This window comes from Oncorhynchus masou, chromosome 12, assembly GCF_036934945.1.
Source record: "Oncorhynchus masou masou isolate Uvic2021 chromosome 12, UVic_Omas_1.1, whole genome shotgun sequence".
Lineage (NCBI taxonomy): Eukaryota > Metazoa > Chordata > Actinopteri > Salmoniformes > Salmonidae > Oncorhynchus > Oncorhynchus masou.
Window position 1 is genome coordinate 54148255 of NC_088223.1, and position 27984 is coordinate 54176238.

The 27984-nt window shown below is 42.3% G+C and overlaps 3 protein-coding genes and 1 long non-coding RNA gene across 4 annotated transcripts in view; 1 reads left to right on the forward strand and 3 right to left on the reverse strand.

The window, feature by feature from the left end:
* The window catches only part of LOC135550436 (bcl2-associated agonist of cell death-like), a 339230-nt gene that overhangs the window by 198974 nt on the left and 112272 nt on the right, over window positions 1-27984 (reverse strand). The window lies entirely within an intron of this gene.
* On the reverse strand, window positions 1736-6492 carry LOC135550428 (amino acid transporter heavy chain SLC3A2-like). Its single transcript, XM_064981220.1, has 9 exons — window positions 6387-6492; window positions 4941-5184; window positions 4632-4822; window positions 3984-4157; window positions 3771-3865; window positions 3526-3665; window positions 2955-3270; window positions 2765-2830; window positions 1736-2626 (listed from the first exon to the last, which is right to left on the reverse strand). The coding sequence occupies exons 2-9, from the start codon at window positions 5156-5158 to the stop codon at window positions 2279-2281; spliced, it is 1548 nt and encodes a 515-aa protein (XP_064837292.1). The 5' UTR covers window positions 5159-5184; window positions 6387-6492; the 3' UTR covers window positions 1736-2278.
* On the reverse strand, window positions 15595-17476 carry LOC135550429 (uncharacterized). The gene is made up of 2 exons (XR_010457108.1): window positions 17058-17476; window positions 15595-16608 (listed from the first exon to the last, which is right to left on the reverse strand). It is a non-coding gene; the product is annotated as an uncharacterized LOC135550429 (long non-coding RNA).
* On the forward strand, window positions 21265-27948 carry LOC135549155 (transmembrane protein 179B-like). Its single transcript, XM_064979198.1, has 5 exons — window positions 21265-21405; window positions 26047-26237; window positions 26339-26476; window positions 26614-26692; window positions 26858-27948. The coding sequence occupies exons 1-5, from the start codon at window positions 21310-21312 to the stop codon at window positions 26990-26992; spliced, it is 639 nt and encodes a 212-aa protein (XP_064835270.1). The 5' UTR covers window positions 21265-21309; the 3' UTR covers window positions 26993-27948.

Here is a 27984-nt window from a genome sequence, read left to right on the forward strand (position 1 = left end):
CTGGAGGTGTGTTGTGGGTCATTGTCCTGTTGAAAACAAATGATAATCCCACTAAGCGCAAACCAGATGGGATGTCGTATCGCTGCAAAATGCTGTGGTAGTCATGCTGATTAAGTGTGCCTTGAATTCTAAATAAATCAGTGTCACCAGCAAAGCACCCCAACACCATAACACCTCCCCCTCCATGCTTTACAGTGGCAACCACACATGCGGAGATCATCCGTTCACCTACTCTGTGTCTCACAAAGACACGGTGGTTGGAATCAAACATTTAAAATTTGGACTCATCAGACCAACGGACTTATTTCCACCATTCTAATGTCCATTGCTTGTGTTTCTTGGCCCAAGCAAGTCTCTTCTTATTGGTGTCCTAGTAGTTGTTTCTTTGCAGCAATTTGACCATGAAGGCCTGATTCACGCAGTCTCCTCTGAACAGTTGATGTTGAGATGTGTCTGTTGAACTCTGAAGCATTTATTTGGGCTGCAATTTCTGAGACTGGTAACTAATGAACTTATCCTCTGCAGCAGAGGTAATACTAGGTCTTCCTTTCCTGTGGCGGTCCTCATGAGAGCAAGTTTCAACATAGCGCTTGGTTTTTGCGACTGCACTTGAAGGAACTTTCAAAATCCCTGACATTTTCCAGTTTGATTGAACTTAAAGTAATGGACCGTCGTTTCTCTTTGCTTATTTGAGCTGTTCTTGCCATAATATGGACATGTTCTTTTGCCAAATAAGGCTATCGTCTGTATACAACCCCTACCTTGTCACAACACAACCGATTGTCTCAAACGTATTAAGTAAAGAAATTCCACAAATTAACTTAAGCACACCCGTTAATTTAAATGCATTCCATGCAACTACCTCGTGTAGCTGGTTTAGAGGATGCAAAGTGTGCAAAGCTGTCAAGGCAAAGGGTGACTAGTTTGAAAAATCTCAGATCTTTTTTTATTTAACACTTTGGTTACCACATGATTCCATTATGTCTTCACTATTATTCTACAAGGTAGAAAAGAATGAAAATGGAAAACCCTGGAATGAGCAGAATTGTCCAAACTTGACTGGTACTGTATATATTAAAAAAGAGAAAATCCAGGATAGTCTGAGGCCATTGTGAACCCACATTTATACTAAGGGGTAGTTTGCTAGTGTTTTAGAAACTCTGAATGAGGGTGTGTGATACAAGAGGTGAAGTGGTTTATACACTAAGAAAAGCAACCATACATCACGAGTGTAGTATAGGATTTTGTGCCAATCGGCTAAATTTTAGAACCATTACACTGAAAGTGTACAAAGGATAACCTTTCCCCCCCTCTGATGGAAATCCAAAATCAACTAGGCCAATGGCAGTCGTATGGCTTTAACGTCATCATTGATTGTTCCTATGTTCCTCCTAGACTTAACAAATAGATTGCACATTTATACTCTTGAAGGCATATATTTTGTTGAATCACAACCATCTCATAATCCACTTCTGTGGTTGAAAACAGCACGAGTCACTGTGTCCGTCTATAGAGGTGTCTCCCCTAGGGTTGCCATATAAATGCTCAATAAGTGTTAAAATAGTCAGGTGAGACAGCTCTCCCCATGATTATCTAGAAATAAAGATGCCTAGAGACTTTCAAGTGCACCTGGTCCTGGATGAAAGTCTGAATTTCATAGAATGGAGCAAGGGTTAGCTTTAAGGTCAAATTTTCACACAACATTGTTAGCCTAAATAAAACAGACTAGTAAAGGTTTTATTCAGTTGTATTTATTTCCCTGTTTATCATGCCAATTTATTATGAGGGAAGCGTTTCAGATCCTCCACATTTGATGTGTTTTACACTTCCCTCAGCTGCAAAAGCGATCAGATCATTCTTGAAACGTGAGAAAGGAGAGCGGGGCATTAGTTTTGAACACAATTACAACAGGGACGAACCAAGCTGCCCCCAAAATAAAACTTAAAAAAATACCACAGTTTAAAATGCTCAATTCAATCTGGAATGTATTTTCAGTAACAGCAAGATAGACCGATTGTTGTTGAGGCTTGACTGGTGCTTGCGATGTCAGACCAACACCGTATTCTAGAATACATAACTCACAGCAGTTACTATTTTCTAAGCTAAAATTCTGACCATTTGACCAGTATCAGTGTGACAGTAACTATTTCAGAAATAAAAAAGCAACAGAATGCCCTAAAAAAAAAATCATGAGTGATTTTAAAAATGGTCACCACAGAGAGACAACTACTTTAACATCAATGCCCACGTACAGATGGTGATGGGATCTCCCCCCTCTCTAGGCTACATAGGGGAACTGTAGCAGGACAGCCTGTCCCGGGCCCAACTCCAGTGCAGAGAGCCCCACAGCACTGTCAGGGGCCAGGTTGACCTTGTCTGTGCTCACCTGGACCACAGCCTGAGCAGGCCGGTCAGGGTGGGCCAGCTGAAGGGTCACCACGTCGCTGCCCCAATTGAAGGCAGCGATGTAGCGTCCACTCTGGTCCCACTGGCGGAGGTAGGCCAGGGCAGAGGTGGAGTTGAAAAGGGGAATGTAGTCCCCATGCTGCAGGGAACGCTCTTTCCCACGCAGGTCACTCAGTGTCTTGAAGAAGGAACGGCAGGCGAGCCTCTGTTCTCTCTCCTTCTGTGGGTGATAAGAATTAAACATTAATTTCCTTGCATTACCAAATGTTTTTTTTTTTTTTATCCAAATGAATGTAATGTGCATTAGTGTATATGTATGTTCACAAACAGAATGTGTATGGATTAGCATCTCACATACCGTGGCAGTTTCATTTGTCTCCTCATCCTCCAGGGAATCCCACAGCATCTTAGGGGACTTTGTATACTGTTATAGAACAATTAACACCAATAAAAATCAAGACAACTTTTTAAAAAGTGGGACTCATTTCTCCAAGGCTAAAGCTGTTATTTGTTTTGTGATATATTAGTTACGGAAACCCCCTGCTCACCTCATCAGCCAGGGCAATCTCATCCCCATAGTTGAACACTGGCGTTCCGGGCAGCGTGAGCAAGAGCATCTGGTTTAAGTTGACCATGTCTGGGCCCACCAGTGTGGCCAGGTGACCCTCCTTCCTGTCCCCAATGTTCCAGGCTAGCTGGGTCTGGTTGTGGGTGGAAAGCAACTGTTGGACAGTCTGAGCACGATCCGTAGCGGTCATGCTCTTAGAACGGAGGGCCCCGGATAGGAGTAGGTCCACCCCAGTGGAGTTCAGCAGTTCAGAGACGTCAACAGCAGAGGTCTTCGCAGTCACTCCAATCAGAATCCTGAGCAAGAAAACATAAAAAATGCATCCCTTTACTCAATGAATGTTATCTACACAAGTCACACAATGTACCCATTGTAATACAATTAAGATCCAGTATCAGCTTTCAACTCTGCAGTAGTCAGTGCAGTTTATACCACTAGAGGGCACAAGTTCCTAAACAATACCGTCATGAAACCACCAGGGGGATCACATGCATAACAATCGACTCAGAGGCCCAGTTGAGCGATGTACATAATCGTGGACATGTACTTACCTTCTCTTTCCTTCCACAGTCCCATTCTGGACAATGGCTCGAATGTCAGCCCAAAGAGACGGAACCACGCTGGCCACACGTTCTACACCAGACAGCTGGATCCCATCCACACCTTGGTTCAGCCAGAACACAAGGGCAGACTGGAAAGAGATGGGTCACATATTATTAGATAGATGCACTCAAATACATTCTGGGGACTGAGTGAATGGATTTAATGAGTTCACCGAGATGCTCCGAACGATTACCTTGAGTCTCTCAGCAACGCTGGTGACACTGACGTTAGAGAACCATGGTCCGCTTCCCAGATAGTTGGGAGTCAGATCCAGGATCACATTGATGCCTGTCAGAGAGGGAGGAGTGAGAGAGTTAGTCCATCCGAAATTCAACTGACCAACCAAATCATCAGTTTCAGCGGGCAACGAATTAAATGGCGGTATAAATATAGACACTATACTCACTCTTCTTGTGCGCAGCTATAATGAGGCCTTTGAACTGTTCCAGATTGCCAGCATCAGAGGAGATCTCCTCAAAGTTCAGGCTGACCGGGTCGTCTGCGGGGGCAACATGGATGGGCCCAACAACAAGTCCCTTCACCTTCAGCTGGCTCAGACTGTCAAGCTTCTCCTCCACACCTGTGACACACATTAGAAAACTGCTTACTAAGTGTCTATTCATGTATAATTAACACGCTACTGAATTAGGGAGAGCGTGACTAATACCCTCTAACAAGAAACCTGCCAAACCAGTCATTGAGGATGTAGCGAAGGAACAGGGCAAGAAACTGGATTCTGCTGGTTCAGCAGAACCACGGAAGTGGGAAACTTGTTCATTTGCAATAAATCTGACCTCAATACTCCTATGGCACACACACTTGGAAGTGCTAAAGCATATGTAATTTAAAATATCATGTCTAGTCACATGAACTGCTACTCCCTGTCAACACTGCGCCAGACCCAATTTCAGTGTCCCCAGAACTTCACTCAGTAATCCCACCCAGTCTATGTGGTTCAATATACTCAAAGTACAACTTAATATAAGCTGGCTGTGACCGAGTGGGTTTCACCACAAATCGGTTATTCAACGTCACCCCTTTCAGTGACTCTTACCCTTCAGATTCTGGGACTCGCTGAAAGCTTGCACATCTCCAATTTGGTACAGAGGCCCATAATTCCACCAGTTCATGGCAGGAAGGTCTTTGCAGCGAGGTGCTTGAACAATGATGGCCACAGCGCCAGCCAGCATCCCCAGCCAGCCCAGCCAGAACAAAATCAGAAGGGCCCATCGCGTACGGACCCACCTTTAGGAGAGAGATTATTAGTAATGCAATATTATACCCTAAATGTTGCATAGCAAACACCCATGAACCTATATTTTCTATTGAGCTACAGTCTATTCCAGGTCTTCATGTTTCTTACGCAGGTGTTCCAGCAACTCTGAGGAGTTCCTCTTTGGATAGACCAGTAAATTTAGCCTCAATCTCGTCAGGGATTTTCACTTTAATGCTGCCGTTCTTCTCCGTGCTGGTGGGAGAACCGGCATCTCCGTTCCCTGCCCCGCCAGTTATTGGCCGCTTCTCCTGGTCCATCTCATTCAACTCCACGTCCTTCATGTCCACCTCAGTGTCCTTAGTCATTGTGACGTTGGTAAAGCTGAGATTTTCTTCAGAAAAAGAAAGACAACAGTATATTTGCTGCCGGGAACAGTTGTGTCTGTCACATTGGGCGTGTTCCTCTGCCCAGGCGTTGCTAACGCATGCCAGACCGCCTGGACAGGTATTTTAAGTGTCTGGAACCATATGTTATAGACCCCTTTGTATTTGCAAACAGTCTCACGAGGGCGATGCGCACAAGTTAGTGGCAGAACACGGGGAATTTTTGTGGAAAGCCAACAAAAAAAGCGTATGTTAATAAAAGCAAGAATCAAAACATAATTGTAAGGGTATTAGAAGCCCCCAAAAATATGTTGTTAAAAGTAATAACGTAAATATAGACTGTTGAATGGGCGCAGATGGATTTGTTACTGCAGCCTAGAGTCACGCGCATCACGTCAGCGTGTCGTGTACTGGAAACGGGTCAGTAGCGATCGGTCAGTCGATTACGTGGCATTCAACCATTGTTTGATGCATGCAACGTCCGAGCAGAGGAAACAAACCATGTAATCAAGCACAAACGATGGTCTTATAGAATGGCAATAGAATGAAACATTGCATCATCTTACAACAAAACACGGAGGCAAATATGGTAGTTACAGTATAACTGTGTTTAATATTGTGACATAATTGAAAGGCTAATATATCGGATCTGAGCCAGGGTGGCAAAAGGGGTTTACATTCCCATCGCGCAATAGGCTAATTGTTGGCTTGATCGTCAGCAATTATTTAAGCAATTGCCACCAATTCGAGATAAAATGTAGCCCAACATCCTCATTCAATGGCTCGTCGGTAAAATGGTTACAGTAGACATCCTTTGAAACATTGGGATATAGCGGGCTTGTCGTCTAGCGTGCGTTAAACCGGATTGGTCTAGTTTAATTCTAGTGAAGGCATGAGGCACACAAGCACCAAGCAGAACAGGCAAGGTGCCATAAAATATATACTTTTTTTAGTGTCACTACATATAGTAAAAACTTAACACCATATTTAAAGTATATAGTGGGGTACGAACATGAAATATGCCTGCATAAATTCCAAATAATTTTCTATCACTGGACAAACCAATGATGTCATATCTATGTAGGGCAGGCGATGCGACAGTCAAAGGAGGCCTCAGGAAAACAACCCTCACTTTAGGATAACATTTTTATTGAGCCTTTATTTAACCCAGTCTACATTCACATGACCGTAATAAGCAATCCATCATTACCTGGTCAAGAAAACTGGTCGTGGATTTTTCAGTGCGAGCTCAGATTACCTCGTGGTTCACCTCGTGCCTGAAGAAAATTATTGATCTACAGCATTAGTGAAGGGCTCTTTATATAGCAGCGTACCCGCAGTAGTTTTACGTCCGCCCAGTTTTAAGGAAGTGCCGACATCACAAATTGCAGATTGATCCATTATGAGTGTGATCAATGTAATCTTTAACTTCAGCACATGCTGACATAACACACATTTGATAAATTGGACAGTGGACGATTTGAGACAAATTGATATGCATTTCATGGTTTGGCAATTCGGATGTTTGCGTTTGAAAAAGTCCACCTTAAGCGGTCCGCCATTGGCCAGACGTGCGTCCCCCATCATGTTTTCATGAGTTGACAAGAAATGACACAACAACTCGTGGGGAATAGATCTCTGTGCTCTATATTTGGAATAACCTCGGAGGATAGATTGTGAATAATATTACAGGCCTAGTGATCTCCTCTTTAATCAAACGAATTATATGTATGTGATATTGTCTGGTTATAATTTCCGTCCATCCATCCTGCTAGAAAACATCTGCAAAAGACAGAAATGGTAGTTTATGGAAAATAAAGGATTGTGTTCAAATTTAGATATTGGCACTTTGATATACTGAAATGAGTGAATGATTGAGGACAGTAGGCTACTGTACCAATAGTCTAAAACATCCAGGCAAATAAAGCTCTCAACCTTTGACCTAGAAAAAGCTATTTCCTAAATTGCTGCAAAAATCTCCTGTGTTCATAATCCGTTTTTTCAATTTTTTTCCAACTGCAGTCTCCTTGGACTTGTTTGTGTTATTCTCAAGAACATTCTGGTTATAGGCTATTTATTTATATTGATTCACATTCTCAAGTCAAAGCAATGAGTAGAATAACTAAGCCTGTTACATGTAAAGTCATAATGTAGATTTCTGCCTATATAGACATACACAAAAGTAATTATTCATCATGTGAGGGTCATAAACAATACTAGCAATGCTTATACTGCCAGAAAGATTATAATATCACCTTTCTGGTATTTGTTGTTGTTTTTGAGTTATACATTGCTGAGGTGGAATCACCATTGAGGACACAATTACCACCAGTTAGACTGCAATTACCACCAGTTAGTTACATGTTGTTATTACTGTGTACTTGTTAGTGTAATAATATATTTAATTACACTGTAATAAGGACCACTTAAAATGAAGTGTTACCGATTTATTTTCCCTATTCTACAAAAGTGGGGGAATAGGGCTTGAAATGATGGAAATAACTGGACCTGTGACTTTGTGGCTGTGATAACTAGTGTGACCATTGAGAGTGGAGGCAGCATCTGAAGGGGACAACCAGCAATTTCACGGAGTGTACAGCAATTGAGGTTGCGCTGTCCACAGAGTGTTCTGTACACAAAAAATGTCAATCAGAACCTGTCCAGAACCGCTCAGAGTCTATTTTTTTAAATAAACAATCTGGATTACAACATCTTTACTTTTGAAAGACCTTAAGAAGAGATGAAGAAAACACCAGGTGAATGAATTAAAGGCCTATATATGGTAATAATATAGATAGTGATCAAGTTTCTGCATCTCTTTCTATCTTGACACAGTTCTGTCCAATCCACAAGACCCATCATGTAATCTCCTCAAAATCTGTGTGGTCCTGCTTGGCTCAGTTGGTAGAGCATGGTGCTTGCAACGCCATGATTGTTGGTTCAATTCCCATGACCACCCATATGTAAAAATCCATTCACTCAAAGAAAAAAAACAACTGGGTCAATATGGATTCTGAAAACTGAGTCAGAGTCAGGAATTCATTCCATGGTCAAAAGCTTCCATTCCACTTTCTGTAAAGTGCACTTAAACTTATGTAATTGCATTGTAGTTACAACACTTAAACACTTATCCATCACTTCTTTCATCATTTGTAAGTTGGTTTGGATGAAAGTGTCTGCTAAATGGCATACTGTAATGTTATTATAGAGACTTGTCTGGTTATAACCCAAGATTAGAGTTCAGTGATGGGGGTCACTAATGCAGTGAAACTGTTAAAGTCAGAGGTTGTATAGGAGTCTTTGACTCATTTTAATTTGCAGCACAGCCATTGGACATTCTAGATGGGGGTGGGGGTGAACAAGAGTAGAACATGATGAAGACTTGAAAAGGGGGGCACATTTGGGATCTTACATGTGTGTTTAAGTCATCAACCAGTTAGGTTACTGATTAGTGCATCTAATACTGTCTGCCAGGCTGTAGTCCTTACGTTATAGTTTGATACAATACAGGAAAACACTCAACAAAATGCAGTCTCTACATGAGCCCATGTCCCTCCTTCTGAAGGGCGGGGGCTGGTGGGTGTCAGGTGTCATGTAACCACAGCGGAGCAGAGCACATTGTGTTCTTTAGGGTCCTCCCTAAAAACATACACTGAATGTGAAATCAACATGTTTTCATGAAGCGGTCTGAGAGAAGGGAAGTACAGTGGAAGTGTGATCAATGATCTGGTCATATGAATATGACTATGCTGATTGATCAGACCCGTAATTACATTTAGCAAAAACATATTTTTTTCAGTCATTTTAACCTGCATTTATCCATCTTGACAGGACTGTGAATGGTTACAGAATGCTCAAAGTCACAAACAGCAAAACCCTACACTACACTGGCTGCCGGTAAAGTATCGGTCTGATTTTAAGATCTTACTCCTAACTTTTAAAGCACTGCAAGCACCCTGTGTGTTTTATGTTATTTTATTCACTATTTTTACTGCTTCCTGTTTGCTTTTACTTTGTTCATTTTATTGTTAAGTGTGCTGCGATTTTACATGCACTTTAAATAAAGTTTGATTTGATTTTAACCCCACTGAATCAAACGTTTAATGAAACGTTTTCTTATCCGATTGTTCAACAGATTGTTCAACATGGGAAATCATTGTGGTTTGATATTGCAGACACATTTATCTGGCTTGAAGCCACCGACGTTTCCTATCTGTTCGGAAGGGGCCGACGTTCCATTAGGGAGCCTTTTGCACAAGTGCCTCAAAGCTAAACCAACCTGTCATCAAGTTCAGGCAGCAGCCACACAGCTAAAGCAGCCCCATGGTGAACACGGCATCAACATGCAGTGTCAGAAATGCTTGTCACGTTTATGTTGAGCTGGTGGAGTGTAAATGTGCCAGCTTGGAGGAGGTCACTAAAGCACAGAGTGTCTCCTATGCATGGTATGACACACTGTTTGCTCAGCAAACAAGGTTCCCGTGCGCACCTCAACAAATCCAGACAACTTTGTGCGGGAGCATCTCTTCCCCATGTTCCATGGGAACTCAGCAACCATATACAGTGGGGAAAAAAAGTATTTAGTCATCCACCAATTGTGCAAGTTCTCCCACTTAAAAAGATGAGAGAGGCCTGTAATGACAGGAATCTCATCTTTTTAAGTGGGAGAACTTGCACAATTGGTGGCTGACTAAATACTTTTTTGCCCCACTGTATGGCAAGGAGAGTGAGTGAGTGTCAAGGAGCCAATGATTTCTGCAAGCCCAGAGAGAGAAAAAAGCTGTCTCAACAGCAGAGTCCCAACACCTTACCACTGCTACATCTGTCTATCAGCGGAGCCTTGTCTGGCAGCGAAACAGTTAATTAAGCCTCATTTACTGCATTTCTAAATGTGGAGGATATGGCTGACTTGTTTAAACAAATGTGGTTTCTACTGACAATTGAGATGTACAAACTATGGCATAAGGGAACGACAAGCAGATAAGAGGCAATCCGTAATTTCAATTAAGACATTCATGAGCGAGCTTGGACGAACGTTGTCAATATAACTATTTGTTCAGCACTTTTGAAATGTACAGTGACAGAATTCAGAACATGGTCTGTTCTTACAGTATTCTCCCTGCACACCAAGTCAGAACCGTAGGATAAATAACGGAGGCATATAAACAGACAATGAAATGTCTTACAATATTCAATGATTATATTTCTCTAAAACAGGCTAAAGGCTACATGTGCACAACCATGTCAGAACAGTAAGCGAACTTGAGGGGAAAAGGGACCAAATTATTAGTGTGAGGCACACGAGCTACTAACAGCTTACTACACAACATACACATAGTAACGTTATTACTTTCTTAGCTACAGTATACAATCGTGGCCAAAAGTTTTGGATGACACAAATATTAATTTTCAAAGTCTGCTGCCTCAGTTTGTATGATGGCAATTTGCATATACTCCAGAATGTTATGAAGAGTGAGCAGATGAATTGCAAAGTCACGCTTTGCCATGCAAATGAACTGAATCCCCAAAAACATTTCCACTGCATTTCAGCCCTGCAACAAAAGGACCAGCTGACATCATGTCAGTGATTCTCTCATTAACACAGCTGTGAGTGTTGACAAGGACAAGAAAGGAGATCACACTGTCAAGCTAATTGAGTTCGAATAACAGACTGGAAGCCTCAAAAGGAGGGTGGTGCTTGGAATCATTGTTCTTTCTCTGTCAACCATGGTTACCTGCAAGGAGACACACCATGGTTACCTGCAAGGAGATCATTGCTTTGCACAAAAAGGGCTTCATAGGGAAGGATACTACTGCCAGTAAGATTGCACCTAAATCAACCATTTATCGGATGATCAAGAACTTCAAGGAGAGCGGTTCAATTGTTGTGAAGAAGGCTTCAGGGAGCACAAGAAAGTCCAACAAGAGCCAGGACCGTCTCCTAAAGTTGATTCAGCTGCGGGATCGGGGCACCACCAATACAGAGCTTGCTCGGGAATGGCAGCAGGAAGGTGTGAGTGCATCTGCACGCACAGTGAGGCGAAGACATTTGGAAAATGGCCTGGTGTCAAGAAAGGCAGAAAATAAGCCACTTCTCTCCAGGAAAAACATCAGAGACAGACTGATATTCTGCAAAAGGTACAGGGATTGGACTGCTGAGGACTGGGGTAAAGTCATTTTTTCTGATGAATCCTTTTTTCCGATTGTTTGGGGCATCTGGAAAAAAGCTTGTCCGGAGAAGACAAGGTGAGCGCTACCATCAGTCCTGTCATGCCAACAGTAAAGCATCCTGAGACCATTCATGTGTGGGGTTGCTTCTCAGCCAAGGGAGTGGGCTCACTCACAATTTTGCCTATGAACACAGCCATGAATAAAAGATAGTACCAACAGAGCAACTTCTCCCAACCATCCAGGAACAGTTTGGTGACAAACAATGCCTTTTACAGCATGATAGAGCACCTTGCCATAAGGCAAAAGTGATAACTAAGTAGCTAGGGGAACAAAACATCGATATTTTGGGTCCATGGCCAAGAAACTCCCCAGACCTTAATCCCATTGAGAACGTGTGTTCAATCCTCAAGAGGTGGGTGGACAAACAAAACCCCACAAATTCTGACAAACTACAAGCATTGATTATGCAAGAATGGGCTGCCATCAGGATGTGGCCCAGAAGTTAATTGAGAGCATGCCAGGGCGAGGTCTTGAAAAAGAAGGGTCAACACCACAAACATTGACTCTTTGCATCAACATCGTGTAATTGTCAATAAAAGCTTTTGACACTTATGAAATGCTTGTAATTATACTTCAGTATTCCATAGTAACATCTGACAAAAACATCTAAAAACACTGAAGCAGAAAACTTTGTGGAAATTATTATTTGTGTCATTCTCAAAACTTTTTGCCACGACTGCACATATCCCCCTGGCATATTACATAATATATGCAGCAGCATACAAAACATTTTGTAACGGTTCTCGTCTGGTGAAGGAGAAGCGGACCAAAATGCAGCGTGGTATTTTTGATACATGTTTAATGACGACGAAAAAACACGAACAATACAAAAACAACAAACGGAAAGTGAAAACCTGATACGAGAAGAACACCCGCAGGAGGTAACCGGACGGGTGTATCACTGGATGAGCAAGCTCCGTTAACAAGAAAGAAACAAAAATTGCGTCCAGCTTGAGGGGGAAATGTGGTACCCCCTACCTCCCTCCCTGATGGGACAGAGCATGCGTGCCCTGGCGACCCACTCGCACCTGCCACTCCACATGAACTGAAACACAAGCCTCATTAGAGGCCTCCTCAGACAAGCCGGCAATGGGTAGATGTATGCCAAAAACAAAAGAGACGGCAACACATCCACCTTTAGGACCAGGACTTTGCCCATAAATGACAAATACCTAGCCTTCCACATTGCTAGCTTCCTCTGTACCACTGCGATACGCATGTTCCAGTTTAGCGTCGCTGAGCCGGAGGTCTCAAAATGGACCCCGAGAATCCTCAGGGCCCCCTCACAGAGAGATAACCCCCCGGGAACATCCGTTCTACCGCGCCATCTTCCGAAAAACTTGACGGAAGACTTTGCATGGTTCAGAACCGTTCCCGACGCTCGGGTGAAATCCCCAAAGATGGCAAGGGACCTTGTCAGGCACGAATCCTTGCATAGCAGCAAGGAAGTGTCGTCGGCGTACTGCGTTATCTTAACACGCAGCCCACCACTTCCAGGGATCAACAAGCCTTCCACCCCTGTGTCTGCCCTAATGGCAGCCCCCAGAGGCTTCATGTACAGAACGAAGAGGAGAGCCGAGAGTGGGCACCCCTGCCTGACCCCAGACGAGAGGTCAAAAACGTCACCCACGTCACCTGATCCTCATGGACGACGTAGGGAAGGGCTGTGCGCAACCGGTCTGCTAAAACCTTTGCAAGTAGCTTGTAATCTACACACAGCATGGTCAACGGTTGCCAAGGTCTGTTACTTCCCCCTTCTTATATAAAAGTGACAGCACACCAACAGCCATTGATCCCCCCGGGACCCCCGTCTCAAGGATGGCCTTCAAGACTTCGAGGACCACTGGTCCAAGTATACCCCAAAACTTGAGATAAAACTCAGCCGGCAGCCCATCCATCCCAGGCACCTTCCCTTTGGTGTGCCACTAATCTAAATTTACAATCCCTTATCGTGACATCCACCCCTATAACCCTCCCCTGCATTACCACAAAAGAATCCTCCACTTTTACCTCCCTGTGCCCACACAAAATCCCTACCCCCGATGAGTGCAACCCCCCAATACCCCAAACCGACTCCCCTTTGTCCCACTCCCTCTTAAACCTACTAACATCCCCTCCATCCCTCAGGTGAACCTCCTGTAAAAAGCAAAAATCAAACCCCACACCCTCCAGATAACTAAAAACCGCCCTCCTCTTAACAAAATCTCGTAAACCCCTTACATTTAAACTAACAAAAGTAAAATTAGACCCCATGAAAGAATAAAATAAAAACATGTAATACACTCAAATTCTAAACCCAGACAGAAAAAAAACAAAAACAGGAGACTCACCCGATGCTCCCCTGCTCCATATCTACCGGTGAGAACACCATCTGTACTCCCGACATCTCCCCCTCTTCCTCCATCTCACCAACCCAGGATGCAGGAATAGTGTTTGGCTCCGGGGTGCCCTGCACCCTGGGTCTACCCCCACAATCCTCCCCCTCCCCAGTGCTGCAGCTGGATTGGAAAAAAATCGGGGAGGCTGAGTCCCCAAACAAAAAACTCCCCACCTCCTCCTGTACCCAGTCCTGAGTCTTGTTAGATGTGTCCCCACCCAACAGAAGTTGAGGGCCTGGGGAAACCAGCAGCAACCCAGAAGTTTCTCCCACCCCCATCACTCTCTTGGCCATCCCCTCCCTCTCACTGTCGGCCATTCGCACTCTCCTCTTCATTCTCTTCTTTGGTGATGGCGGCAGTGGAGAGATACCACCCTCCCCCCACCAGCTCCTCCACCATACCCCTCATCTCTTCCACCAGGGCACTTTCCCCCCAGTCCACTTGCTCTTCCACCATCTCCTTCTCCAACACTCCTCCCTCGCTTTCTTCTCTCTCATGCTCCTCCACTCAGTTGCCTTCTTCCTCCACTTTTCCTGTTTCCCTACTCCCGTGCCTTCCGTTTCCTTCTCTCTTTCATCTGCCGCTTCTTGCTCCTCCTCCTCCTTCCTTGCGGCCTTCCCCTTTGGACCTGTACTCTGGTCATGAGGCGTGCTTCCTTCGCCTCCTCTTCTTCCCCCATCCCCCGCTCCTGCTCCCCCCCCAGCCGCAGACGCATATGACCTCTGACGAGCCGGGCACCCCCGCCACAGGTGTGCTGACGAGCCACACCCGTGGCACGTCTTAGGCTCGTCACAATCCTTCGCCTCGTGCTCCCCAGATCCACAAAATCTGCATTTTCTCGTGCTGCACGAGGCGAAAATGTGGCCGTAGGCCATACAGCGCTTGCAAAATGGGGGCTGACGTGCATAAAACAACGTCCCCCTGTCAGCCCCTAGGGAGAACATAGCAGGAGGATGGAGGTAGCCACCATGTCCCTTTGTCCCTTTGAGAATGGCACTCGTTCTCTTCTCTTCCAAAACAAGGAAAAAAGAAAAACCAAAGTAACTGAGCCTATCTGGTGCAAAACACAGAGACAGGAACAATCACCCACGAAACACTCAAAGAATATGGCTGCCTAAATATGGTTCCCAATCAGAGACAACGATAATCACCTGCCTCTGATTGAGAACCGCCTCAGGCAGCCATAGACTATGCTAGACACCCCCAAGACATAACACACCACAAAAAACCACGTCACACCCTGGCCTGACCAAATAAATGCAGACAAACACAATATACTTCGACCAGGGCGTGACACATTTTTAGACTCACATTGTTGTGCTGAGCTCACTTCCTTCCAAGCCACTCATTGTTGAATTTGCGATTTCCAACTTGTTGTGTAATGTTTATGTCCAATGGCCAATGAGCACCAATATGTTTTATCTTTATTTTCTCTTCATATGACAAGGATTGAAAATGATTTGCCAATAGATTGTTGACTTGATTCATGATGAGTGCTAGCTAAAATTTTGAAAGTATGATGTTGACATGATCTGTCCAATCAAAGCTACTGTACATACGTGATTTGACGTAATTTTATGTGGCCAATGATCTTGGATGGGCACTTTCAACATAACTATGTCAGCAGCCAAAGGGCTAGAATTTTTGCGGTGACATAGTGTCCCCATGAGTGACAGAACACTGAAGCAATCACAACGCAACGCTCTGTATTTTCTGCCGGCTTGCACCACCACCACATAAAGCACTGAGCTTGGCTGAAACACCTGCATTCTGGAGCTGCCTTACTCAAGAAAGGAAAAAGAGACCATGTTTGTACACAGCTTTATTAACTCAATGATATATATACACACATTCTTTTCTTTACATTGTTTGCAAACTGATACGTGACACGTATTAAAGCCAAAATAACATGTAAAACAGGCAAGCACCTGTTTTATTTATCATTTTTTTGCTATAAATGTGGGGCTCACCTTCCCTTTATGATGGGTTGCCACTGCCCCTGAGTTGTCTGATAACATTAGCTAACCTTCTCGTGCTTGTGACATCCTCGTCAGACAGCTGGCCTCCTTTCTGAGTGACGGCTGGTATGGCAAGGTTTACCTTCCTCTCATAAAACAGATCTCGGATGGTGAAGCCCCTGTCTGCCATAACTTAGTCGCCAGACCTAAGGTATTCCAGGAAGCCAGAGTTTTGGGTGATTAACTTGTCACTGCATCTGCCTCCATGTGCAGGAGAAAAAAACATAATGATTCCACATTGAGAAAATACTTCCGCGTATTGCTGGAATAATAGTGGCTGTATGACCCCCCCCCCTGAAATCGAGCTTATGTGCTTTCTGAAGAGTGGTTACAGAGCAGCCGATGATGCAAGTGGTGTTGGGGAACTTCTCTTTGAAGCATTGTGTTCTGGATCGTCTCCCCCGACAGCCATGGAATGTAGATCCTTGTGCTCCTCCATTGTGTCAATCCAGTAGGAAAGGATTCTGCTCACTACTCCCTGGGACACAACAAAGTGTTCAGCAAGATCACCCTGAAGTTAGTTGTGTAGAATTTCTGCAGAAATGATACAAGGTCAAAGAAAACACTAAGAGAGTTAGGCCAGTATACAACACTGAGCTAGTGTCATTATTCTGGGTGGTGTGGGTCAATGGCTCTGCACCACCACATTGGGTTTGTTTGTGGCAGGTGGGCTTGTTGACTGGTTCTCTTGGCACGTAGCTGTGATAAGTCAATGCTGGAAACTCCCATTGAGTATCAGCAACTGTATGCTGTGGTGGCATTGGCACACTTAGATTAGACTCTGCATCACCACAGTTGTCTGCATCTGTAAAGAAATCATAAGAGAGACCACAAGTTTAGTAAAATACACAGGCAGCCTACCGGTCTTGGTTAGGTAATTAAAAAAAACAACTAACATTTAATAATTGGCATACCAGCAATGAAGTTGTTGGAGTTGTTGAATAGCTAACAATGTAGGGACTAACTAGCTAGGGGTGTTAGCTTGCAATACGGTAGGGTAGCCTAGTGGTTAGAGCGTTGGACTAGTAACCGGAAGGTTGGAAGTTCAAACCCCCCGAGCTATCTGTCGTTCTGCCCCTGAACACTGTTCCTAGGCCGTCATTGAACATAAGAATTTGTTCTTAACTGACTTGCCTGGTTAAATAAAGGTAAAATAAATACTATCAGATGGGCTTCCCTCAAGCAAGCTAAGTGAGTAAGCTAGGCAACAGTTAGCTAGCTACATACAGTATGTTAGGATTTAGGAGTGGCTACCTAGTTTGCTAACTTCTACATGATTCAGGACACCACATCTGTGACGATAGCTGGAGATGTCGCCTTCTGGTCTGTACTGTAGCATCATAGCCTAGCCATTTCTCAGGGAAAGGACACTCTTCAGTCGGCCTCTTATTCACGAAGTGATACGAACACAAATAGCGGTTTGGTGGTTTCTTAAAGTTCAATGCTTTGAGCCAAATAGACTGCAAATCAAAAGAACTGAACTCGCTCCCCCAAAAGTTTGGTGGTCAAAACACTCCTGCTCCATGAACAGCCTTCGTTTCTACCAGTTATTGTGTCATCTACTTATCGAAAACAAAATGTCTGTTTTGCGTGAATCCATGTTTGGGAAGTTGTGAGAGGTGTGTTGGTTATCTAGGTTAGCTGCAACTATTGGCCGGAAATGCTTAACCGGAAATCCCCCACAAAAAAAAGAAAAACGAAATAGAACCCGCCCATATTTCCGGTGAAAATTAGGTGAATATACTGAAGCATTTGCGAAGTCATCAACAGCTTTTGTTTCAATTCAACCCAGGGTTCAACTAAAAATAGACAATACATATACAGGGCATTCGGAAAGTATTCAGACCCCTTGACTTTTTCCACATTTTGTTACGTTACAGCCTTATTCTAAAGTTGATTAAATATTGTTTTTCTTCATCAATCTTCACACAATACCCCGTAATGACAAAGCAAAAACAGGTTTTTAGAAATGTCTGCAAATGTATTAAAAATTAAAAACAGAAATGCCTTATTTACATAAGTATTCAGACCCTTTGCTATGAGACTACACTTGTGGTGAATTCAATTGATTGGACATTATTTGGAAAGGCACAAACCTGTCTATACAAGGTCCCACAGTTGACAGTGCATGACAGAGCAAAAACCAAGCTGTGAGGTCGAAGGAATTGTAGATCTCCGAGACAGGATTGTGTAGAGGCACAGATCTGGGGAAGGGTACCAAAACATTTATGCAGCATTGAAGGTCCCCAAGAACACAGTGGCCTCCATCATTCTTAAATGTAAGAAGTTTGGAAACAACAAGACTCTTCCTAGAGCTGGCTGCCCGGCCAAATTGAGCAATCGGGGGAGAAGGGCTTTGGTCAAGGAGGTGACCAATAACCCGATGATCACTCTGACTTAGCTCCAGAGTTCCTCTTTGAAGAACCTTCCAAAAGGACAGCCATCTCTTCAGCACTCCACCAATCAGGCCTTTATGGTAGAGTGTCCAGACGGAAGCCACTCCTCAGTAAAGGTACATGACAGCCTGCTTGGGGTTTGCCAAAAGGCACCTAAAGGACTCTCAGACCATGAGAAACAAGATTCTCTGGTCTAATGAAACCGAGAGTGAACTATTTGGCCTGAATACCAAGCGTCACATCTGGAGGAAACCAGGCACCATCCCTACGGTGACGCATGGTGGTGGCAGCATCATGCTGTGGGGATGTTTTTCTGCGGCGGGGACAGAGAGACAAGTCAGGGTGAGGGAAAGATGACCAGAGCAAAGTACAGAGAGATCCTTGATTAAAAACCTGATCCAAAGCACTCAGGACCTCAGACGGTGTCGAACGTTCCCATTCCAACAGAACAACAACCCTAAGCACACAGCCAAGACAATGCAGGAGTGGCTTCGGGACAAGTCTCTGAATGTCCTTGAGTGGCACAGCAAGAGCCCGGACTTGAACCCGATCTAACATGTCTGGAGAGACCTGAAAATAGATGTGCAGCGACGCTCCCCATCCAACCTGACAGAGCTTGAGAGGATCTGCAGAGAAGAATGGGAGAAACTCCAAAAATACAGATGTGCCAAGCTTGTAGCGTCATACCCAAGAAGACCCGAGGGTGTAATCACTGCCAAAGGTGCTTCAACAAAGTGCTGAGTAAAAGGTCTGAATACCTATGTAAATGTGATATTTTTTTCATTTTTAATACTTTTGCAATAAATTTTCCAATATGTCCAAAAATCTGTTTTTCCTTTGTCGTTATGGGGTATTGTGTGTAGATTGATCAGCAAAAATATATATATTTTAATCAATTTTAGAATAAGACTATAACGTAACAAAATGTGGAAAAAGTCAAGGGGTCTGAATGCACTGTCGGTCTAGGATTTCAAGCTTTGGTTCATGTCAAATTACATTTTCAAATTGATATTGAATATATTGGATTCACGTCTCCATTTCAACCAAAAATCTAACTTAAAGAATGGGACTAAATCAAATCAAATTTTAAATGCACTTTAAATTGAGTTTGATTTGATTTAGTTCTATTATTTAACTTAGATTTTTGGTTGAAATGGAGAAGTGAATCCAACATATCAATTATTAATTTGAAGACAAACTGGAATTGAAGTCAGTGGCACAAAATATACAGTCCATCTCCTTCAAATGTTGACATTTGGTTGTGTTGACAACCAAGCACAATTCATTATCACTTTTGCTATACAGTAAATAGCCTATTAACTTGTCGACAAGATAAGAAATGATATGTTGGATTCACGTCTCCAACTAAACCAAAAATACAAGTTAAATAATAGGATTAACAAACATTAGATACATCTCCTTTAAATTATGATATTTAGTTGCTTTGTCAACCTAAGAGAATTCAATGTCACTTTGTATTATAGTAAATAGCCTAAAGTTAAGGCTATCTTACAAACTAATGTAAACGTTTTTATCAGGGGCACAACTTTGGTTTTAGAAGTGAGAGACACACAATTATTTGTATTTTTTATCTGGTCGGATAAATACTCCAAACAGCCTATCCGACCACTCGGCGGCGTCCACGTGGTCCTGAAGCACACCGTTGCCTCGTGTTGTATCACATTCCAATGAAAAAACTGGGAGGGATAAAAATGCAATTTCAGAAGGTGGGGGCGACATGTCCCCCGTCCCCAGTGAAAGTTGCGCCCCTAGTTTTTATTTAACCTTAAAATTAGTAACTCATCGATAGGCCACATTTTGAGCCTACTGTCACTAAAAAAGCCATATTATGTAATCATAGAAAGCGTGCATATCCAAGATAGCATGCAAACGTTGCAAGTCTGTGGAGATCTTCACAACAAATATCTGTGCAGAATCTCAAACAGCATTGATCACTTGCACTTGATATTTTTAATGTGATGTCAACTACAATCCAGGTCATATGGTTGTGCTGTTAGATGAAGCACAGTGATAACACATTATGTTTCTCTATCTATACAAAATATTTAATATTGTATTCCCATTTGAACTTTGTTGTGATTTTAAATTGTTGAAAGTGCAGTAATAAAACAAACATCAAACATCAGATATTGTTTTTCCATAGTGTCACATTGGGAATCCAACAAACTTCCTGCTGTATTTTTGAGTGGGTGAATAAAGGTTGAAATCTCAGTGATCCACCCCTTCAACCCCCAGTGTTGCTCATCTAAGCAGGGGCTTTGATTTGATCTCCTGTTATTTGTTCCTTTCATTATTGTGGTACCCAGCAGGTATTGAATGTCTGAGACATCCACCTCCCGGTAGCTCAGGTTTAGGCTACATTGTGGAAAACAGAACATTTGTATGAAGTTAAGGTGTTTATATATATTTTTATTTTACTTTGAAGAAAATATTATTGGGATTAAAACTAGTAGTTTACAATCGTAGTTAAGCAACAGTTTAATTTAGCAAATCAGCAAAGAAAAGTGTTCTGCTGACAAATGTTCTCTCATCACTCTGGAATACTTACAAATTAATCACAAATCGCCAGAGACAGACGACAGCTACTGCTGATGATGCGTGCACACACACACACACACACGCACACAGACAGACAGACACACAAACACACACACACACACACACACATTTTCCAGTCTCTCTGAGGAGAACAATACAAGAGGCAAAAATTGTCTTTGCATTTCTGTGCATGGGATTCTAAACTGGATTATGGTTATAGGGAATCCTGGTGGAGTCCTCGGGAGTCGGGACTCACCTCTAATAAGACAACAACATTGTTAGATAGTCATAAAGCATTCCATCCCAATCTTACAATCAACCAATTCTAATAAATGCATTGCATTCCTTGGCCACATTCAATTGCGGTTTATAATGAACAAAACGCTTGAATAGGTACATTGTTGCAAAAAAAAAAGTCAGAGCTCACAGTTAAGAGTGTCTCCATTGTAGACCTTTACGCACAATTTAACACGCTTGGAACGGAGTGCGTTGGCCGGGTGCTAGGGTGTCCTCGATGGGTATTATAGGATGGCTTTGCAGAGGTGTTCGTGATGGTGTTGCCGTGGCTGCTCGTTTTGGAGCTCGTACTTTACGCAGGCTGTTTCATCTGTGGAATCATGTCCGCTGCTTCTCTGACAATCACCCAGGTACGAATGCATGAATGTTTGAAATGTCGGGAACTTTCAACCGCCTATGATACATTCTAAACTTGAGAACTCTTTTTATCCCTGTATAAAAAAAAACCAATATCAATAGAAATGTATTGGCAACATGTCCACACATAGCCAAGGCTACTGTCTGCTGTCACCCTCCTCAAACCGACGCTAGGCTACTGGTAGGCTGCTAGATGTAAAGCATACATTGGATATGTTTTTACCGTCCTCTCAACGACGTGTCAAACTTTTAGCTGCTACATCCGTTATGGGAGTTTTTTTATCAGACTTTCAAGAAACTTTCTCCTATATTATGTTGTCTTTTCCTGCTTTTATCTCAGAATTTGCAACACATCCCAAAACATGGGGGCTAGCCTATAAAGAGAAAAGAACTGAAATCAGCAGAGATAATCATGTGAAGTCAGTGAATATCATTGATGACTCTTTGCTAGGCCTACCGGTTTATACAATGTCTTAGTGGACTTCACCTAAATGCAAAATTGTTGCATGCAGTGACTTTGCAATAGATTAGGCTACAATTCCACATAAAAATACTACAGTTTACTATATAATACTATAGTACTTACTATAGAATTCTATAGTATTCTGTAGTAAACTGTAGTATACTGTAAAATGCTATACTGCACACTGGAGTATTTCTCAATTGTGTAGTGCTTACTGCAGAATTTTGTAGAATACTATACTGCACACTGTAGTTTCCTTCGATTGTGATGTTCTTATTATTGAATTTTGTAGTATACTGTAGAATAATACACTACACACTGTATCGAAATGCTCATATACAGTTGATGTTGGAAGTTAACATACACCTTAGCCAAATGCATTTAAACTCAGTTTTTCACAATTACTTACATTTAATCCCAGTAAAAATTCTTAGGTGAAATCTCAGAATAATAGTAGAGAGAATCAGTGGGTCAGAAGTGTACATACACTCAATTAGTATTTGGTAGCATTGCCTTTAAATTGTTTAACTTGGGTCAAAAGTTTTGTGTAGTCTTTCACATGCTTCCCACAATAAGTTGGGTGAATTTTGGCCCATTTCTCCTGACAGAGCTGGTGTAACTGAATCAGGTTTGTAGGCCTCCTTGTTCGCACACGCTTTTTCAGTTCTGCCCACAAATTGAGAATTGAGATTGGGATGGGATTGGGATGGCCACTCCTATACCTTGACTTTGTTGTCCTTAAACCATTTGCCACAACTTTGGAAGTATGCTTGGAGTCATTGTCTATTTGGAAGACCCATTTGCGACCAAGCTTTAACTTCCTGAGATGTTGCTTCAATATATCCACATAATTGTCCTCCCGCATGATGCCATCTATTTTGTGAAGTGCACCAGTCCCTCCTGCAGTAAAGCACCCCCACAACATGATGCTGCCACCCCCGTGCTTCACTGTTGGGATGGTGTTCTTTGGCTTGCAAGCCTCCCCCTTTTCCCTCCAAACATAACAATGGTCATTATGGACAATCAGTTCTATTTTTGTTTCATCAGACCAGAGGACAATTCTCCAAAAAGTACGATCTTTGTCCCCATGTGCAGTTGTAAACAGTACTCTGGCTTTTTTATGGCGGTTTTGGAGCAGTGGCTTGTTCCTTGCTGAGTGGCCTTTCAGGTTATGTCAATATAGGACTTGTTTTACTGTGGATATAGATACTTTTGTACCTGTTTCCTTCAGCATCTTCACAAGGTCCTTTGCTGTTGTTCTGGGATTGATTTGCACTTTTCGCACTAAAGTACGTTCATCTCTAGGAGACAGAACGCGTCTCCTTCCTAAGCGGTATGACGGCTACGTGGTCCCATGGTGTTTATACTTGGGTACTATTGTTTGTACAGATTAACGTGGTACCTTCAGGCATTTGGAAATTGCTCCCAAGGATGAACCAGACTTGTGGTGGTCTAAAAAAAATGCTGAGGTCTTGGCTTTTGATTTTAAGTAATGAGGCACTGAGTTTGAAGGTAGTTTGAAGGTAGGCCTTGAAACACATTGTTGTGGAAATTTCCTGTATTACCAAATCATGAGAAAGCAAACCACACACAAGTCAGAGTTATCATAAAGTCCATCTTTAATAATATGAGCTTCACCATAGCCCTGTGACTCTCAGATCAATTCAGTCTCCATAAATTAATTCTCTGAGTGTCAACATAATGGCAACTAAGATCCTTTATAGCAAAGACACACCCATCTAAACTCACATGACAAATAACAGATCTTAGGAACATTACACAAAGAACATGTTACCAGAAAAAAGGTGTATCCTATTGCCAGACAGCATTAGCTATAAATTATCCTTCAGTTTGCCCTCTTAGACAAAGTTCTAATCTCGTTCTTGGTACCATTTAGGACCAAAACATTACCTCATCCAATGGCATATATCAATTGTCAATTTCTAGATACTCCCATAATAAATACAACCCCTCCTGGACAAGCTTACAGAGAGAAGTGACTGGCACACAGACATTGTGGAGCCACCTAACTAGTTCCCCATTAATCACACCATCCCTTCACATGGTTTAGGAATAGTTACAGACACATTCACAGATAAGACTAACCCGACCTCTCCCCTCTCTGGGCCCAAGTAACTTTCTCACATAAGCACACTATAAAAATTAATAAAACATCTTATTTATCAATGCTACCTAAAGAATTCTGACTCTGCTACCACAACATCCACAGGTACACCTCCATTTGACTCAAATGATGTCAATTAGCCTATCAGAAGCTTCTAAAGCCATGACATAATTTTCTGGAATTTTCCATGCTGTTTAAAGGCACAGTCAACTCAGTGTATGTAAACTTCTGACCCACTGGAATTGTGATACAGTGAATTATAAGTGAAATAATCTGTCTGTAAAAAATTGTTGGAAAAATTACTTGTGTCATGCACACAGTAAATGTCCTTACCGACTTGCCAAAACTATAGTTTGTTAACAAGAAATTTGTGGAGTGGTTGAAAAACGAGTTTTAATGACTCCTACCTAAGTGTATGTAAACTTCCGACTTCAACTGTATATCATTTGCGTATGTCCTGGCCATTCCCCATCCCCCCTATATCACAATTTGTGCCACTCATGACTGAAAAACGTACATGCCAAGTATATACCATATATTGTGTTCCCTACAGGTTATAGAAATGAGCAGAAGTGTTGGACCTAACTGCAGTCCACAGTCCTACCTAAATACTGGTTATGGATAATTTGGTATTTTAATGTCATTCAGTAAGATTCCTCAAGGTGAAAGCCCCCTCAAAAAAATATATAATTAAAAATGATAATAAAACAAAACACTACAATACTACACTACAATACTACAGTAAAGTTTGCAAAAACACAACAGTGCATACTATAGTTAAGTGATAATGCCTGAGAAGCCGGTGTTTGAAGGATATATTGGCAAGGGTGTTGTTAGGCCTGAAACGATATATATTATATATAAATATTACTATATATAAATATAGTAATACTAACGTATACTATAGTATTTTTTCATGTGGGATTTTCATACAGATGGCAATGACTTTGAAATGAAATGTGTTGAGAGACAGGGAAATGAAACATGAGATCTACATTCAGAGTCCTCCCGACTGTTTCACATGGCCCAATGGCACCATATAATCGTCATCTAATGTCCTAAAAGAATATAACTGTACATTTGTGCACATGAATGGATGAATGGAATTTCTCAAGCATTCCTCTCCAAGTTGAATTAAGCTCTTCTGTGCGTCGCTACCCAGGCCAGGAAACACAGTGAGATCTGTGTGTGACAGACCTCACTCTGTTTCCCTGCCTATTAAGGGACGTTAATTTGAGAGCATGTGTATCTCGCCATGGCTGACCAAGCTCTCTTGCTGTCAATGTCCAGTGAAGATACTTTCCATTGTTATAGGTTGTGTAAAGTGCATTAAAACCTCTTAAAGATCCAACTTTTTTTCCTTCAATTTTTGCCTAAAATTACATACTCAAATCTAACTGCCTGTAACTCGGGACGTGAAGCAAGGATATGCATATTTTTCATACCATTTGAAAGGAAACATTTTGAAGTTTGTGGAAATGTGAAATTAATGTAGGAGAATATAACACATCAGATCTGGTAAAAGATAATACAAAGAAAAAACATGTTTTTTTGTTGTACCATCATCTTTGAAATGCATGACAAAGGCCATCATTTATTATTCTAGCCCAGGCGCAATTTAGATTTTGGCCACTAGATGGCAGCAGTGTATGTGCAAAGTTTTAGACTGATCAATGAACCATTGCATACCTGTTCATAATGTTGTAAGACTGCCCAAATGTGCATAATTGGTTTATTAATGCATTTTCAAGTTCATAATTGTGCACTCTCCTCAAACAATAGCATGGTATTATTTCACTGTAAGCTACTGTAAATTGGACAGTGCAGTTAGATTACCAAGAATTTAAGCTTTCTGCCCATGTCAGATATGTCTATGTCCTGGGAATTGTTTTTGTTACTTACAACCTCATGCTAATCACATCAGCCTACGTTAGCTCAACCATCCCGAGGGGAGGGGACACTGATACCGTAGAGGTATCATTTCAATTGCATACTGTAGGATAAATGGTATAGTTATACTGAATGCATCTGTATTGTGTCATGCAGGGCCACTTTACAGGGCAGTGCATTATTTATGGGACTGTTGAGTACAACACATCTGGCCTGATCCTGGAGAACCCCAGCCATCCTTCCCTCTGCTACTTTGTGTCAGCCATCTCCGTGTCTGTGGCCATCTACTGCTTCTGCCTCACCCTCTACTGGATCTACACCAGCTGTGTGGAAGAGGAGGTCAAGAGGTGAGAGACAGACTTTCCATGCCTAGTAGTGTGGCAGCAAAGCAGAAATGATTTGATTTGTTAGTTGTGGACTTTCTTTACTTCCTGTCCTGCACCCCCAGGGAAAGACTGTGGCTGAATGTGACTCTGGGGGTGTGTATGAAGATATTGTTTTTCCTGGCGGTGTCAGGGTGTACCCTGAGGATCGGCAGGGACCGCCTCTGTCTGTCTGCCCTCCACAACGTGCCCTCCATAACCAGGTGAGATGGCTGCCTTTTTTCCCTGTCTTCTCCCGTATCACCTCTTCGCTCAGTGCCCTATTGTTTCTCATACCATATGTGAAATGTGAAATATTGTATGCCATTCTTGTTAATTTGGAGGACTTCTTTCATTTCAGTTGTGAAGAAGCTGAGAATAAAACCTGGGTCAGTCCCTACAATGGAAGTCAGTTCTACACGGGATTGTATAATGCAGAGGTCTGTCCTGACACTGTGCATATCATAATATTAACTAACACATCAAAACGTTATTGCCTTATCAGACCACAAGCTGCTTCAAAACCACAGATCATGTGTTGTCATTGTTATTTAAACCCATGTATTTTATTCTTCATCTCTGCAGTCTTCTTTTGTCTTTCCCAGAAGTCCGTGTGGGTGAACTTCTTCTTCTGGGTGCAGATCGTGGTGGTGGTGTTTGTCCAGAAACGTCAGGGGTTAGGCTCAAGGTCAGAATGGAACGTGCCTGAAACAGAGCCCTTCTTCCACCGTCCTGTCTGACCCTACCGACCACACCAAGCCAGATGGGTGCCGTAATGGTTGTGTTCCTCTGCTCAGACGTTGTTGACGAATGCTAGATCTTACAACACATACATAGGTATTTTACGTATCAGCTAAACCATATGTTTTAGCACGTTATAGTAATCTGGTGCCCAACGGCACAGTCGATGACGTGGCACACAACCATTAGTTTATGCATGCAACGTCTGAGCAGCGCAACACGACCAATGTGTCCTTGAATCCAGGTCCCTGCATGCAACAACCTAGTTTTGTCCCAAGCTCAAGACTGGAATAACAGTGGGTCATAAAACCGGATGTACTCAATTATTGGTAATGTAATTAGATTCCACTGCAGTATGAAATAGTCTACCATACACATTTTACTTAAATGGGCTGAATTGGCCCCAACTCTGTCATATGGATAAGTCCTTTTATTAAATATGAAACTGAGATTCCTTTTGATAAAGCCACTCAGTACTGACATTAAAGGCATTACAACTTCTAATTTAGGCCAGAAATGGGGCGCCCTAACTACAATGTGTTTTCCCTTTGGAAGAGTGGGAAGAGTACAATTAACATTGGAGGTAACTTCTTCCATTTTTGTATACTTATCAGTTTAACCAATTAGTTACACAATTCAGTCACTTCCTGTTACGTAAAATGACCTGCTCAATGTATACTGATTGTTGTAACAGCTGTGAAAGTCAAAAATTTCCTGTGTATTTCATGTGTTTTTGTCAAAGCAAAATCTCTGTCATTACTAAAAACTTTATTGATTATGAAGTCCTTATTAATGAAGTACAGTTACATTGTTACTAGTTATTTTCTAGTACTGAATATGAGTTACAGTGGAAACATTTTACGAGAAAAAGGTTTGCAAATAAGTAACAAACATTGTTCCAGATTCACTCCATTACAACCTTCATAAATGGCATTAACTACAGTAAGTCTCCATTCCCAACCACTGACACATGAAATAAATGTTTTGTCAT